Genomic DNA, 15,000 nt, shown 5'->3' with positions numbered 1-15,000 from the left:
AACGAAGGGTTTTGCCCTTGCGGGTTGTGTGTTGTGTGTTGTGTGTTGTGTGTTGTGTGACTCGGCAGCAGACCGGTCGATTCTCTCCTCAACGCGGCAGTACAGATCCAGTATGGAGGGTCGTGACCTCAGTATGGCCGAGCCGTGTTAATGATGTAAGGCCCATTAGGCTACACATCAAGAGCTCTCGGACAAGGAACTCGTATGCTAATAACGGTCTCTTTTGGGGGGTTTTAGAGCGGGGTTTTTTGGGGGGGGGGGGTTAGAGTGTGTACGGGTATATGTGCAGGCTTTTCTGTTGCATTACGGCAAAGGTAGTCTGACGTTAGTCTCGCCGGCCTTTGTGCCGTGTTTCTCGGTATGTTTTCTTGTTGTGTCTTTCTTCATGACTACCAGTAGTGAGGCAGAGAGGCGTGCAGCAGCAGTGTGTATCGAGCGGGGCTCCGTCAGCCGTCTCCGTCAGGCTCCCTGCTGCACACACCAACCTCGCGCTGCCTCGCACAGCGCTGCTGCAGCAACCTATCGATAACTCCTCCGCTGCTGCTGTCCGCCACATGGGAAACACTCATTCCCCGGGCTCCACGGCTCGCCGGGAGGACTCGACTTCTGATTTTATTTACGGCAAGTGAACGAAATCACAAGTCTAATTGCCAGTTCACGCTGCAAAAGGTCGAGGTTTTTTTTTTAAATTTTTTTTTTTTTGGGGGGGGGTGTGTATTTAACCGATTCCAGATGAATGTACATCGCACAAACTTGGGTAATATCAGGGCGCATATTAATACGACATATTATAACATGAGTTACAGTGGGGGGGGGGGATGAGGGGGGGGGGGTCAACATTTCCGTTTCAGCATTTCGACATTTTCCGTTTAGGGAGAGCGGGCCTGTCGTGTTTACGCGGTGCCACTGCAGCGCTCCTGCAGGGACGTGCCGAAGCAGGGCAGGACAGCTTGCTTCAGTTTTGAAACTCCCTCGAGTGGCCGAGAACTACGCCACACTTTCGTCAATTTCCTCTCGAATCGTGTACGTCTGCTCGATTCGGTTTCGCCATCCCCTGCTTCTCCATATAAAGGCAAACGGTTCGAGCACAGACGGGACAAATTGAAAACATACCCTCGCAAGGTAGAGACAGACAGAGGTCGGCGTGACGGGGCATTACGTGATGTGATGCCTTTTGGGGCAAATTAGGCCATATCGCAGTCGAGCCCAAAACGGTTTGAGCGTTTTAAACGGCCGCCTGTCTTTGTGATTCTATTAAAGTTTCGGGTTTTGTGTGTCGGGAGATGTGGGAATAAGGACGCTTTTCAGGGGCCCTTGTTCAGCGTGAGACTGTTTTGAGTTTTGCACAGCGCTGGTAAAGCTAGCCAGTTTTGTCTAGTCCGCCCGAGCTTCATTTAGATGACCTCTGACCCTAACGTCTGTTTTTCAGGAGTTTCAGAATGTGGACGGGGACGAGTACCACGCGGACATGTCCATCTTGGCGTCCCCAGCCTCCCAGAGTGGCCCGGAGGTCTACATCCTGCCTCTCACTGAAGTCTCCCTGCCGGTGGCCAAACAGCCGGCTCGATCAGGTAGCCGGCTTTCCTTCCCGTTCAGTTTTGTCAAGTTCATTCCGGTTGAATTCACTTTGGTTAAATTCATTTCAATTCCTTTCCTTTCATCCCGAGTTGAATCAGCTCTTTTCAATCCCGCTCAGGTCAGCTGAGTCTGGACGTGGCTGTAGGCCAGCCGTCGTTACTTGTCTCTTTCATCAACAGGAAATCACCGGCATTCTCGGGCGGCGTTCGCACAGCTTTAAAATGCCGTGTTGCTTTCAAAAGACGGACGGGGGGGGGGGGGGGGGATGAAACGCAAAATGATGTAAAAAGATGGAACAGACGGCCAAGGGAGATCCCGGCATATTTCCTGTGGTAGTTTGGTCAGTGTGGTTTGGAAGAACCAGTCGTTATTCTTGCGCCGTAAAAAAAGTGACGCAAACTTTGCAAAAGCTTTGCAAATGGCGCAGGAATTTGCAAGAGCGAGTCGCTTGTAAGGTGTGAAAGTGATGTGAGTGAGCCAGTGCTTTGGTTCTGCCATGAGTCAGAGTTTGTCCCTAGAGCGACTAACGCCCCAACGCTAGCCTTGGCTGACGGAGCCTCCACCTATCACCCTTACGCCCTGTTACCCTCCGCTCCACAGGGCTGGACCCCTACAGAATGAACTCCGTGCTCTTCAACTCTCTCTCTCTCTCTCTCCCACAGACATCTGCGGGTTGTATAATAATGGCTAGGCGGCCAGCCTACACCATTGCCCTATGGTATGTGAGGCATGCAAGAGCGGCAGACCTAAATGAGAAGATCCTTCTTTCGCTCCGTTCCTTTGGCCGTCTCTCGAGATCTCCTGTGACAATGATCGGTGTTGTCTTTTTGGGCTCCCATGAGTCGATTCGGCTTCATAAACTCATGACATGGGAGTGCGGTCGCACTTATTGCATAATGCCCACTCGGTTCAGCCGGGGGTCAGTTTGTATCTACGGTTCGCTGTAGTAACCAGCAGAGCTGAAACTAAAGGGGCTGTGAAGTTCGGCTCAAATCAAAGGCCGTGACAGTTGACCCCGTAGCAGTTGGTTAGGCAGCAGATCCAGTTACATGATCGAACCCGGACATATTGCTTAGTAGTATAGAAAAGCGCTTGGACGTAACGTGTGCCCCCTTCTTTGGTTAATAAACAGGAACCAGAGGGTCTCATCGTAGGAGCAAGGGTTAGGGGTATGTTCATGAATTTGTTATGTTTTGCAAACCGCCTTACTGTGCTATCCGGTGAGCTGAACGTGGCAAAGAGCTGTAGGTGAAGCTTAGCGCCTCTAAACTGGTTTCATACTCGACTCTGCCCTCTCCCCCTGCCATGAACCTTGCCTAGTGACTTGAGATTGGAGTAGGGGGATAGGTGGGGTTTCAAATAAGACGCCAATACTGTAAGAGCTTGGCTCACTCCGCCAACAGGACCCCAGGACCCACCCTGATGCAGCTGTGCTGGGCTTCAGGCTGCACAGCAAAGAGTAATGAAACTTACACCCACTCATAGCAGATGTGAGCAGCTGTGAACATGCTTTCTCACACACACACACACACACGCACACACACACACACCTATATATGCCACTCTATATGTGTGCATTTATAATGCACCTTATGAATCTGTATACTTATACACTTGTGTGCATGCACACACAAAGAAGTACATACACATTAAACACACAAAACTTTTAACTGGAAAATAGGGTTTCCTACCCGAAACAGATATACACACACACAATACTTGCAGCAGCAAACACAATCCCACATTCATGAATAACACGTTCAATTTCACACAGCTATCTCTAAATCCTCCCTATGCCACTCAAATTAAGCAGGGGAAACATCAAAATTGAATTTTATCTGAGAATTGTCCCAACGACAGCACTACAGTCTAGCTCGTTCCCTCACAAGATGAACTCAAGTATACTGGGAGAGGATAGGGGGAATTCCATCTGTCCCTAAGTGATTTAGCCGTTGTGTGTCTCACTAAAGACCTCCTGCCTGCAAGCCATTTAGCTAGGCCCATTCGTCAGATGGACATTCAAGAGCGCATCACAGGAAGACCAGACAGTGTTGTCAAACAAAAATTGGATTAGGTTATTGGCTGTGAGAAGATCTGAGAACTTACTACAGTCGTCAGGGTATTTCATCCAACGTCTGGATTCAATACCCAAGGTCTGGAAAGAAAACAGCATGGCATAGGGAGGAACCATTGTTCACCGCTGTTTTTTATTACAACTCTCTCACTCCTATGTCATGGAGTGGGTGAATAATGGCCCCAGTGTACTGGTCCTAACTGGTGCCATGCAGCCCCAGCAGCTAGACAATAGCTTCGATTCTGCATAGGGCCAGCGTGTGCGTGAGCCTGCCCACAGAGTGACTGGTCTGGGGAACATGACAGGGGTGTCCAATATGGCCTCCACACAGTGACTGGACTGTGTGCCAGTCTGGAGGGGGGCGGCAGTGCCACAAAGCGCTGTCTGTTTGCCTATTCTCTTAGAATGCAAGTGTCATTGTGCAGGGGAGAAAGTGAGTGAGAGGAGGAGAAAGAGAGGGAGATAGATAGAGCAAAGGGAAGATGGGCAGAGAAAGATGAAGAGGCGTAAGAGAAGGAAGGGCAGAGGGCTGATGTTGCTGTCAGTCCCATAATGTTTGGCTGAGCTGGAATTGACAGGCGGACGTGTTCAGCTGGGTGGAAAGACACAGGTCATCGGTGAACCCCGACAGATATGCGCCGGGGAGTTGGCAGATGGAGCCACACAGGCAAACAAGATAGAGTATCTGTCAGAGTATCATAGGATTAGGTCATGGGCAATGTCTTCTGGCATCTGAGGATATTTCACATTGGGCAGGATTAAGGTCAATCAATGAAAGCTCGGCCACTTGAAATGGTGAAAACGAACCAAGGATGGTTTTCACCGGCTCTGTTTAGGAACATGGATGAGGTGTGTTTCATTGTCCTACTGTTACTGAGGATCTCTGCCTTCAACCTTTTCAATTTGAAGAAATCCGCTGTAAGTCATTATGGGGTTGTTTTTTTTTTGAGTTTTTTTTTTTTACATTATGGTTACACTAACACCTTCCTCTCTTTCTTCCAGTCCAATTCCTGAAATCTACAGACCTGGGCCGCCACAGTCTTCTGTACCTGAAAGAGATCGGCAATGGCTGGTTCGGGAAGGTAAGGCCGCCGCCTACATCCAAGTCTTCTTAGTTATCGGTGGTTTTTATGTAGTTCCCAGCGTCACTGTAGTTATGTGAGCGTGCCAGGTAGATGAAAGATGGCGTCGGCGAGGCTCGGGTCACGGCTGTTAGTCTCCGCTGCCATCCCGGGCATGTTTAGAAAGGGGCTCGTTAAGATGGCCGACACGCTGCATTACCTGCAGTGTGTGTGCACCTTTGATGTCAGCTTCACCCATGAGTGGTAGACTTCTGCAAAATGTAAAAAAAAAAAAGCCCCTCAGAAAAATCCCATGCTGCTGTCATTTGAAATCTCAGTCTTCTGTTGTGCGCCTCACGCTGTTCGGACTACTGTGCAGTGTGGATAGATAACCTGTTCTTGTCATTCTTTCTGTCCTTTCCTTTCTCTCTTTCTTTGTCTGTTTCCCCCCCTCCCTCTCTAACTCATCCACTATTGTGTACCTTGACTGGGTATGTCCATCTGTGTGTGTGTGTGTGTGTGTGTTTGGTGTTTGTGTGCGTGAGTGTGTGTCTACGAATGCATGCATTTCTTTTCCTATCTGTTGGAGCTGCCGACACGTTTGTGTGTTTTTCTGTGTCAAAACTCTGCATGTCTTAATGTGCTTCCGTCTCCTTTTCCGTTTCTCCTCGTGTGATGGTTGTACCCCCCCCCCACCACCCAAAACAAAAAAACAACAAAAATATATACATATATGTGTGTGATTGTCCGGGTGCACCCATTGACTGTGTGTATCTATGTGCGTGGCCCTGCTCCGCTATCATTTTGGTGTGTGTCTGTATGCTCGTCGATGCATTTGTCAATGTCTCCCCTGTGCGTACATGTCTCTGTCGGTACTGTTTCAGGTTCTGCTGGGGGAGGTGAACGCGGGCCTCAGCGCCACACAAGTGGTGGTCAAGGAACTCAAAGCCAGCGCCAGCGTGCAAGACCAGATGCACTTCCTGGAGGAAGCGCAGCCTTACCGGTGAACATTTGTCCCAGCCGCCTTTAAAAGCCCAGTCTGTGCTGACACAACACCGCCCCTTCCCTCCCGCTCTGTCAGGCATAGCTCATCCTCGTTTGGGTTTCTTCTTCTGCGTTTCATCCCTTCTTTCTCTTCCCCCTCATTAACCCGCGCTAGCGCGCCTCCAGTCTTCTTACTCCCCAGTATGATTAGCGACGCTTCCTCCTTGTGTTTACCACCCACAACCCTTGTCACAAAGCGTCCTCAAATACCACAGCTGGATAACTCGTCAGACTATTCAGCTGATAATCACATGTCAGTTCAGTTCACCGGATCCTGTGTTTGATGATGAGGTACGATGACCGTTGACGTGAACCGGTAGATGTTGGGGACTGCAGTGTGCGTGTGTGTATTTAGCTCAGACAAACATTTATTTTCATATGCCACTTACGTGTCTTCCTCGCCTTTCCCCATGACCCCCTCTCCTGCCCCCTGTTTGTGCCTGCAGGGCCCTGCAGCACCCCGCCCTCCTGCAGTGTTTGGCCCAGTGCACTGAAGTCACTCCCTACTTACTGGTGATGGAGTTCTGCCCACTTGTGAGTGCACTGAGCTGCTACCAGGGTTGTGGGGGACTGGTGGATTATATGATTTCGCAGAAAGGCAGCCTACCTAATAATAACGCTCACCAAGCACCGCCTGTTCATAAACTTCACCTTTAGGGACAAAATCCTAGTATTTAATACCTGCCATGATGACGAGTAACGGCTCTTCTTTACCCCTCTGACTTATCCTGACATCCACTGCCACACTTAAAATTGCGATAATTGGGGCGTCCAGGTAGCGTAGTGGTCCATTCTGTTGCCTACCAACACGGGGATCGCCGGTTTGAATCCCCGTGTTACCTCCGGCTTGGTCGGGTGTCCCTACAGACACAATTGGCCGTGTCTGCGGGTGGGAAACCGGATGTGGGTATGTATCCCTGTCGCTGCACTAGCGCCTCCTCTGGTTGGTCGGGGCACCTGTTCGGAGGGGGAGGGGGAACTGGGGGGAACAGCGTGATCCTCCCCCGTGCTACGTCCCCCCGGGGAAACTCCTCACTGTCAGGTGAAAAGAAGCGGCTGGGGACTCCACATGTATGGGAGGAGGCGTGTGGTAGTCTGCAGCCCTCCCCGGATCGGCAGAGGGGGTGGAGCAGATACCGGGATGGCTCGGAAGAGTGGGGCAATTGGGGAGAAAAAGGGGGAACTTTTTTTTTAAACTGCGATAATTTAATGGTTCTATTTATGTAAAGCTTGCTTTGCTATAAATCTGCCTTTGCTGTATTGATTTAATGTATATAAAGAACATGTTACCATATTTTGACTATAAATGCATTGAAACCATCTGCGTGGTGTGTACTCTATGGGAAAAGGACTTAAGTGTCATTTGCATAGAATTATTGTTAATCAAATTTGCACTTGTGATGAGGCAGGAGTGGAGGATTAGGGTAGTCTCCCATCTGTGACACTGTATGGTGTCCAGATTTTTAGAGGGGGGGGGTAAAAAAACGCGGGGGGAGGACATTTCTAATTGGGTTGTATGTCACTGAGCCGCATTGAATCAGAGCACAGCCTCTGCTTTCAGGCTCTATGGAGTCTAAAAGGAGCAGGAAACACTGCCCTCTAGTGGTAAATGTATCTAACGACAGGGGGATGTGCATTAGATCTAAGTGGCGTAGAAAACACAGTAGGGATGATCCCTTCACGTAGCATTAAAATAGGCCTACTTCTGTGACCAACACCCACACAGAACTTCCCTCGGGTTGTGTATTTTACATTTTATTCTGTACATCTGTTGCTATTTCACTTTCTCTGCTCTGTCCAGGGGGATGTGAAAGGCTACCTGCGAAGCTGTAGGGTTTCAGATGCCATCACACCAGAGCCCCTGATTCTGCAAAGGATGGCTTGTGACATCGCATCGGGACTGTTACATCTGCACAAACACAACTTCACGCACAGGTATAAACACAACCTCACATGCTGGGGAAAAAATGTAGTCACATTTTCGAGCTGTGTTAGCCAGAGACCCACACCGCACGGCGTCCCCAAGTGGCGACTGGCGAGACGTTTTGCTCCCTGGTTGTTTCATGCAACAATATCCTGGTGCTGCCCGAGTGCTCGTCATAGACTCCAGCATCAGTGATTTTGTTGCAGGAGGTGACCGTCTGTCTCCAGAACAACGTCTCTCCAGAGAAAGTCCCAGCCTCGGTGGGTTACCTGCCACACTGCTTATTTCACTATGCGCTCTGCCCATTTGTGCTACTTTCTGATGGGGCCAGAGCAGACCTCTCGCAGGATTAATAATTGATGCTCACCGCTAATAAACGCTGTTAGCATGCAGCGCATCCCCCGTTACCATGACGCCTCGGGAAATCTGAGCCTTCCTCTGTGCATGCTACGCTAGTCTTCCTTGTACGAGAGGGGAAAAAATATCCAAGATGTCGCTAATTTCCTGTTTCTGTGGCTGTCCAACACCATCCGCCTCCTCCTCCTCCTCTGATGACCCCCCCCCCCCCACACACACCTCCACATCCACCTCCAGTGACCTGGCTCTGAGGAACTGTCTGCTCACCACCGATGTGTCAGTGAAGATCGGAGACTACGGCCTCTCCCACGCCAAGTACAAGGTAGAGCTCCAACAGACAGAACTGCTGTTACCTCTTATTGGTCCACATAAAACTCTGAGGGGATCAAATGTGATGATCATGGTATTATTGGGGACAATATTAAGATGTTGTTATTGATTATCGTTATTGTTGTTGATATTTTCATATGTTAAAATAGCAGTGGTAATGATAATTTATGTGTCTGAAATAAAATAACCCAAAGGTTCACAGACTATTCTCTAAGTAATGAGAAAATCTCCGTTCCAGAAGAAAAAAAAATTGGATGCTAATTCTAACACACTTGTGTTTTGAGTGATTTTTTTTTTAAAGCAAATGAACAAATGGAGATGATTAACATCCTCTTTAAATTACTGGGAGGTGTGTTACGCTCATGAAGTGTGAGAGCGGGTGGGGAACAAGATAAAAACACACCCGAAGCAAATTAAACTCACTCTACTCCTCCGTCTATGTGTCACTGTCCATGTCCATCACACCTCCACCTCCACCTCCACCTCCCGCCGCTCCTCCCCTGCAGGATGACTACTACGTGACAGCAGATCAGCTGTACGTGCCTCTGCGCTGGATCGCCCCGGAGCTGGTGGATGAGGTACACGGCAATCTGGTGGTGGCTGACCAAACCCAACAGAGCAACATCTGGTAAGACACACACACACACACACACACACACACACACACACACAGTTACATATGAATAATGCCACGTGGTATCGCCATTAACGAACATGTCGTATGGGGAAGTGTTGCCTTGCTAAAACTGCCCGGTTCACGCCATGGCGGCGTGTGGTGGTTGCACCCTCACCGTGTCCGTCCTGTGCTGTCTGCGGTGCAGGTCCCTGGGCGTGACGATCTGGGAGCTGTTTGAGCTGGGGAACCAGCCCTACAGACACTACTCTGACAGACAGGTGCTGACCTACGCTGTGAGGGAGCAGCAACTCAGGCTGCCTAAGCCGCTGCTCAAAGTACCTCTGGCTGAGCGCTGGTGAGACACACACACACGCACACACACACACACACACACACACACACACACACACACACACACACACAAATGACTCACAGGGGCACCATCATCTCCATTTCTCATTACAAATTTTAATCCAGGGCTCCTCGTGGTCCCCAGCTCTGAGTGGTTGAGACTGAGACTCGCCCCGAGCACCATGTTAATGATGTAATGGGCCACAACAGACCAAACAAGACCACACTCAGTCATTACCTCTGGAGATTGGAAAACACTATTTGAATCCTCGTTTCCTTTGCGGCTTCTGATCAGCGTGCATATACAGCTCGTTTTCTAGTCCCTGTTTTATGATTTCTCCGGGTATTCTCTTTCTCTGAGTGCTTTACTGCACCATGTGACAACCTCATGTGTCTTATACTCAATCTTCTATTACCTTTCTCTCTTTATCTGTTTGTGTATCGATGAACACGTGTGTGTGTGTGTGTGTGTGTGTGTGTGTGTGTGTGTGTGTGTGTGTGTGTGTGTGTGTGTGTGTGTGTGTGTGTGTGTGTGTGTGTGTGTGTGTGTGTGTGTGTGTGTGTGTGTGTGTGTGTGTTCCCAGGTATGAGGTGATGCAGTTCTGCTGGCTCCAGCCTGATCAGAGGCCCATCGCAGAGGAAGTCCACCTGCTGCTCAGCTATCTCTGCGCTAAGGGGGCCAGCGAGGCCGAGGAGGACTTTGAGAGGCGCTGGAACTCCATGCGGCCCAACAGCGGACACAGCTGCCAGCGCGGTGGCGCCTCCACCGTGCCGTTGGATCACCCCTCCTCCACCTCCTCCTCCTTCCCCCTCCTCGAGCAGTTTTCAGCCAACGACGGCTATCACTCAGAGTCCGGAGACGACATACTGACAGTCACTGAGACGAGCCACGGTCTGAATTTCGAGTACAAGTGGGAGCAGGCGAGGGCTGAGCAGCCTTACCACGCCTCAGCCTCCTCTGGCTCCCTGGGTCAGGTCAACCACCATTGTCATGACGCGTTTTACCCCCCGGGGGGCATTGTTGGGGGCTGTCCCATGGAAGGTCTGAGCCTGGGCATCTCACCCTCCTACTACGAACCCAAACAGCTCAACACCCCTGGGGTGGTCCCTGTCCTCAGCGCCCACAGCCCCTCCCTGAGCAGCGAATACTACATCCGTATTGAAGAGCCGGTAGACTGTAACATTGACTTGGACTATAACATGTGCTCATACAGCCCTGAATACCAGGGCAGCAGTGGCAGCTTCCTCACTGGGAGTGCTGACTCGGGGGAATGCATGGTCTGCCCGGCACAGACCAAGAACATGGGCTCCTATTGGTCAGCGGACATCCATAAAACAGACATGTATGACTCCCACGACTCCAGCCCTGCCGTCTCCCTGACAATGGAGCCTCTGCTGGGGCAAGTGTCGGACAGCAGCCCCTTGAGACCCTGGGAGTCTGGTCATTATGTATCCTATAAAGATCGTGACGGAGGTTACTACTATGAGCACTCGCCACCAATTGGTGTGGATCATCGCTACTTGATCAGAGGGGAGCGCCCTATAGATCCCCATCAGGAAAGCTGGGGGTCGAGGAGTCTCCGCCAAGCCCTGGGGGAGTTGGAGAACCCGCTGGGGATAACCCCGTCGGTTGGTATACCACCTCAGCACGCCTACAGAGACCCGTATCTGGACTCTAGCCAGAGCTCCATCATAGGAAAGAATGTGACCGGAGGCTACTATGACATGATGGGTTCCTTGAGGAAGACCATGCCAGGCCATACCAGTCATGGCAGACACAGCAGCCATTCAGTCAGCATCAACATGGAGACAGAAGGAGCACTCTTCATTGGCCATGGAGACAGTGATTTGGAGGACGAAGAGGAGGACATTTTTGTGGAGAGGCACACTTGCAACACATGGCCCGCAAAGCACGGTCACAGTAGTCTGGGCCACCACAGACGAGCTAGCCAGGACATGTATGTGGACATCCACTACACAATGCCCAGTACAGACATTGAAGACTCTTGGCCAGAGGACCACAGCCTGAACTTTCATTCTCTCCCCAAACGCATTGACTACCTTGACCACCAGGCCAAAGACACAAGCACTTGCCTTAGCTTGAGTAAACACCACCCAATGATGCCCTCAGACATCTGTAATGCATATGTCTACTTGTGCCACGAGGGGAAGAGTCAGATGCCGGCACCTGGTGAATGCTGCCACTCTCACTTTATCGACCCCCTCACCGGCCTGATGGTGAGAAACTACAGCCACAGTGACTATGTCAGAGACAAGTTCATAGAGACCCGGAGCAACGAAGAGCCAGTGAACCTTTCGCCTGCTCCTGGAGGTCCTATTGTGGCCAAACCTGCCTTGATAAAGACTGATAGACCTGCTGTGGACAACTCAGAGCCTTATGTTGAACTCTCTGTCAATGGTAGTGTGGAAAAGGAGGAGGTAATCAAAGAGCGTGTAATGCAAAACCATGTTGAGCCCAAACTAGAGGAGGTGACGCTGATCATGACTCAAACCACCCCACCCCCTCCAGACAATACCAATGCCAGGTTGGCCCTTATAGAGCCAGAGTCAGAGACGAGTCAGACAGTGGACAGCGGGGTGGACCGAGGCTGTGCCAGCGTGCCCCTTGCTGACATCCTTGACTGTAGTGATGATGATGATGATGAAGACGACATCACAGATGACATCACTGACATCACCTCGGGCATCTTTGCCGATGAGTCTAGTGAGCCGAATGCCTCCCCCGCCTTCAAGTCCCTTCAGAAACAGGTGGGAACTCCTGATTCCATGGACTCCATGGATCTCCCATCTGCGGCAGGGTCTTGTGAGGGTTTCAGCCCTGCATTGTCCCATCCCTCCAGCTCACCCAAAGCCATGGACAGCGGCTATGACACAGAAAACAATGAAAGCCCCGAGTTTGTCCCCAAGGAGCCTCATGAGCCCCGTGACCAGCTCCTGGCCAAGCCCACCCTAGACACTAGCCTGGAGGAGGAAGAGGAGGTGGAGGCCAAGGTTCCCACAGAGGAAGAACCATCGCTGTTTAATGATGTGACCTCAGTATCCTCACAGACAGGTGATCACATTCTCACACCACTTAGCGATAAGAATCCATACAGAGACTCTGCCTACTTTTCAGACTATGAGAATGAAAGGCTGTCCAGGGACGAGGGGGAAGAAGTGCCCAAAGAATTGAGAGATGATGAAACATGTGGTGAGGAAGAGGATGGGATGGAAAAGAAGGGCGAGAAAAGGGAGAAGGAAGAGAATGGTGAGAGCGTAGCTCTTCCAATGGAGAACGGAGACATTGAGATAGAAATGAAATCCAAGCTTGCAAGTTTAAAAGGGCCCTCATCCCATCCTGAGGAGGTAGAAGCATACATGACAAAGAAGAGTAGCCAGGATGAGGGAGTCAGGTTAACTCTGGAAATCTCTGACTCTGTCTCTACCGCTGAGGAGGGGCTGGATGAATGGCCATCACAGGAGGAGGGTTCATCCATGGGCGACTGGGCAGCAGAGGTGGTGGGCGCCATGGAGGAAGTTCTCGGTGCTCTGAATGGAGAGTGTATCTCTGCAATCGACATGGGTCGGGAGGACGTTTCTGCCGAGCGAACTGAAGAAGACGCCATCCAAACTTCGGAGACGACAGAGGAGACCTCAAGGAAGATGGTTCAAAGTAGGTCATCGGTGAACTCCAGCGAAATTCCTCCCGCCTTATTACCAAAGGACGAGGTGGCCCTGCAACACACAGCCAACACCAGACGCTTTTCCTCCTCCTCCTCATCTCCGCCTCCTTCAATCCCACCCCCGCCCCTTCCCACAGCAGGGGGCCGGGTGTCCCCCACTGACGGGGAGGAGGCAGACGGGGAAGATGCCGACTCGGACGACAGCGAGGAATCGGACGAGGAGCTACGGACATTCAGCGTGCAGGAGCAGAGTGCGGGGGAGGAGAGCGAGGATGAGTGCCACCTGGTGCCCATCGTGGTGAGTGATGCCAGCGATGCCCACAACCTCCGTAGCCTCCTGAAGATGCCCACGCTGCTTACCTCAGAGTTGCTGGATGACGAGCTGGAGCACAAGAAGAAGGTGGTGTCCTTCTTTGATGACGTCACCGTCTACCTGTTCGATCAGGTGAGCGACAAAGGCCGATTCCTCTTAAACAGCCGTTCTCTGCTGCTAAAGCTGTGCTTGAGAACAGTTTCAAATACCCCCGCAAACCCATACTTATGCACACACCGTGTTTATCTTTCACCATATTAACAGCAAAAAAGCTTAATCCACATGCCAAGTTTAGTACGCAGGCATGTGGACAAAAAAAGGACAAAAAAAGCAGGAAATATGCAGAGTGCCGAGCATTTGCTTTGGCAAAACCAAGGTCGTTTTTGACTCAGGATGGATGGGGGCTGAATCCTACTATGGATGCTCGTTCACAGCGCACTCTCCCTTATTTCCCTGACTTGTTGGCGATACTGACATGGATGAACAGTCAGCAGTTTAGTAGGGGACACTTCGATGATAAATACGCTGCTGCGATGATGATGATACCATAAATTATGTTTACATTCAGTTTGTTTGACTATTTGTGTAACTCTCCACTTTGTGCGAGGCAGAAAACGTGAGCACAGAACGGCGCGGCTACTACTCTACATGCCGCTGTTAGAAAACCGCCTTAACCCGGCTGTCAAGTCAAGTCAAGTCAACTTTATTTGTATAGCCCATTATCACAAATTACTAAACTAACATAACTAAACTAAAGGGTCGAACCCTTTAGCTGACTGGTTAGTGCAGTCGCTCGTGGTCTGGGTTACCCGGGTTCGATTCCTGGCTGCCCTGAATTGGCTACATTGGTATCAAAATAACAAATGCAAACCCAGGTTATTGGGGGAATCGCGTTACTTACAAACCATGTAAACTTTTTAATCAAGCTATTACCTGAACTGGTCGTTCGCAGTAATTATTGTGTGCATGTAAACGTACTCGATGAGAAGCGTCGTTAGGGAGCGACGATCTGAACGCCTAACGATACTGGACATGTCGCCATCACTGTTACCATTAACAGCCCTAACCGTTTCACAAGAAATCCATTTGAAATGTGCCATAACCTTTCACACGAGGACGACTTGAAAAGCAGCCATTCATACAGCCCAGTGTCGCATGGGGCTAGACAGCTGGGCACCTTATTAACTTAGCAGGCCAAGTCTGCAGATATGCACACAGCAGTCACTCAGCTGCATGAAAACAGTGAAACAACAAGCAACACGGCAAGCCATGGGACCCTGCCGTAAGTGAGAATCAATCAATAGCTGATCATCTGATTGATCAATTGACAGCAAAGTCGAAGTAGACCTGCATCATATCACAGGGAATAATCTTGACATACCTTAATTATCTGACCCGCAACGGCGATTTCTTGTCAGCTGACAATGTACCACTGAGGCGCGAGCGTGACTGGGGTATGCCGTGTGGAATTTGGACATATTGAGCTCGAGCTCGAGCGGAATGCAAACAAACGTCCTCGTGGATACTCTTCACGCACTTCATAGATGTCCTCAAATCATCTCCATCTAACTCGGGCAGCTCATAACCCCCCCCCCCCCCAATTTGTTTTTTTTTACATTTTCAGGTCGGAAAAATCTGAATCCCGAATTAATCCGGAATTTATTAATCT

At 50.4% G+C, this 15,000-nt stretch overlaps 1 protein-coding gene across 4 annotated transcripts in view; it reads left to right on the top strand.

Annotated features, from left to right (window-relative positions):
• Positions 1 to 15,000, top strand: part of aatkb (apoptosis-associated tyrosine kinase b) — a 22,325-nt gene that overhangs the window by 1,825 nt on the left and 5,500 nt on the right. Inside the window, exons 2-10 of one of the 4 annotated variants that reach the window (XM_056296920.1) lie at positions 1,430 to 1,571; positions 4,655 to 4,734; positions 5,598 to 5,716; positions 6,204 to 6,291; positions 7,559 to 7,692; positions 8,276 to 8,360; positions 8,875 to 8,996; positions 9,190 to 9,339; positions 9,920 to 13,463. In XM_056296920.1, coding sequence (XP_056152895.1) covers positions 1,469 to 1,571; positions 4,655 to 4,734; positions 5,598 to 5,716; positions 6,204 to 6,291; positions 7,559 to 7,692; positions 8,276 to 8,360; positions 8,875 to 8,996; positions 9,190 to 9,339; positions 9,920 to 13,463 — 4,425 coding nt within the window. In that variant the 5' untranslated portion in view covers positions 1,430 to 1,468. Of the gene's footprint in view, positions 1 to 1,429; positions 1,572 to 4,173; positions 4,571 to 4,654; positions 4,735 to 5,597; positions 6,049 to 6,203; positions 6,292 to 7,558; positions 7,693 to 8,275; positions 8,361 to 8,874; positions 8,997 to 9,189; positions 9,340 to 9,919; positions 13,464 to 15,000 lie in introns of those variants that run through there. The other 3 variants (XM_056296921.1, XM_056296922.1, XM_056296923.1) reach the window with 3 other exon arrangements.

Source organism: Lampris incognitus, chromosome 17, assembly GCF_029633865.1.
Source record: "Lampris incognitus isolate fLamInc1 chromosome 17, fLamInc1.hap2, whole genome shotgun sequence".
Taxonomy (NCBI): domain Eukaryota; kingdom Metazoa; phylum Chordata; class Actinopteri; order Lampriformes; family Lampridae; genus Lampris; species Lampris incognitus.
Note: the sequence above shows the minus strand (reverse complement) of the source record. Positions and strands in the feature narration are given on the sequence as shown.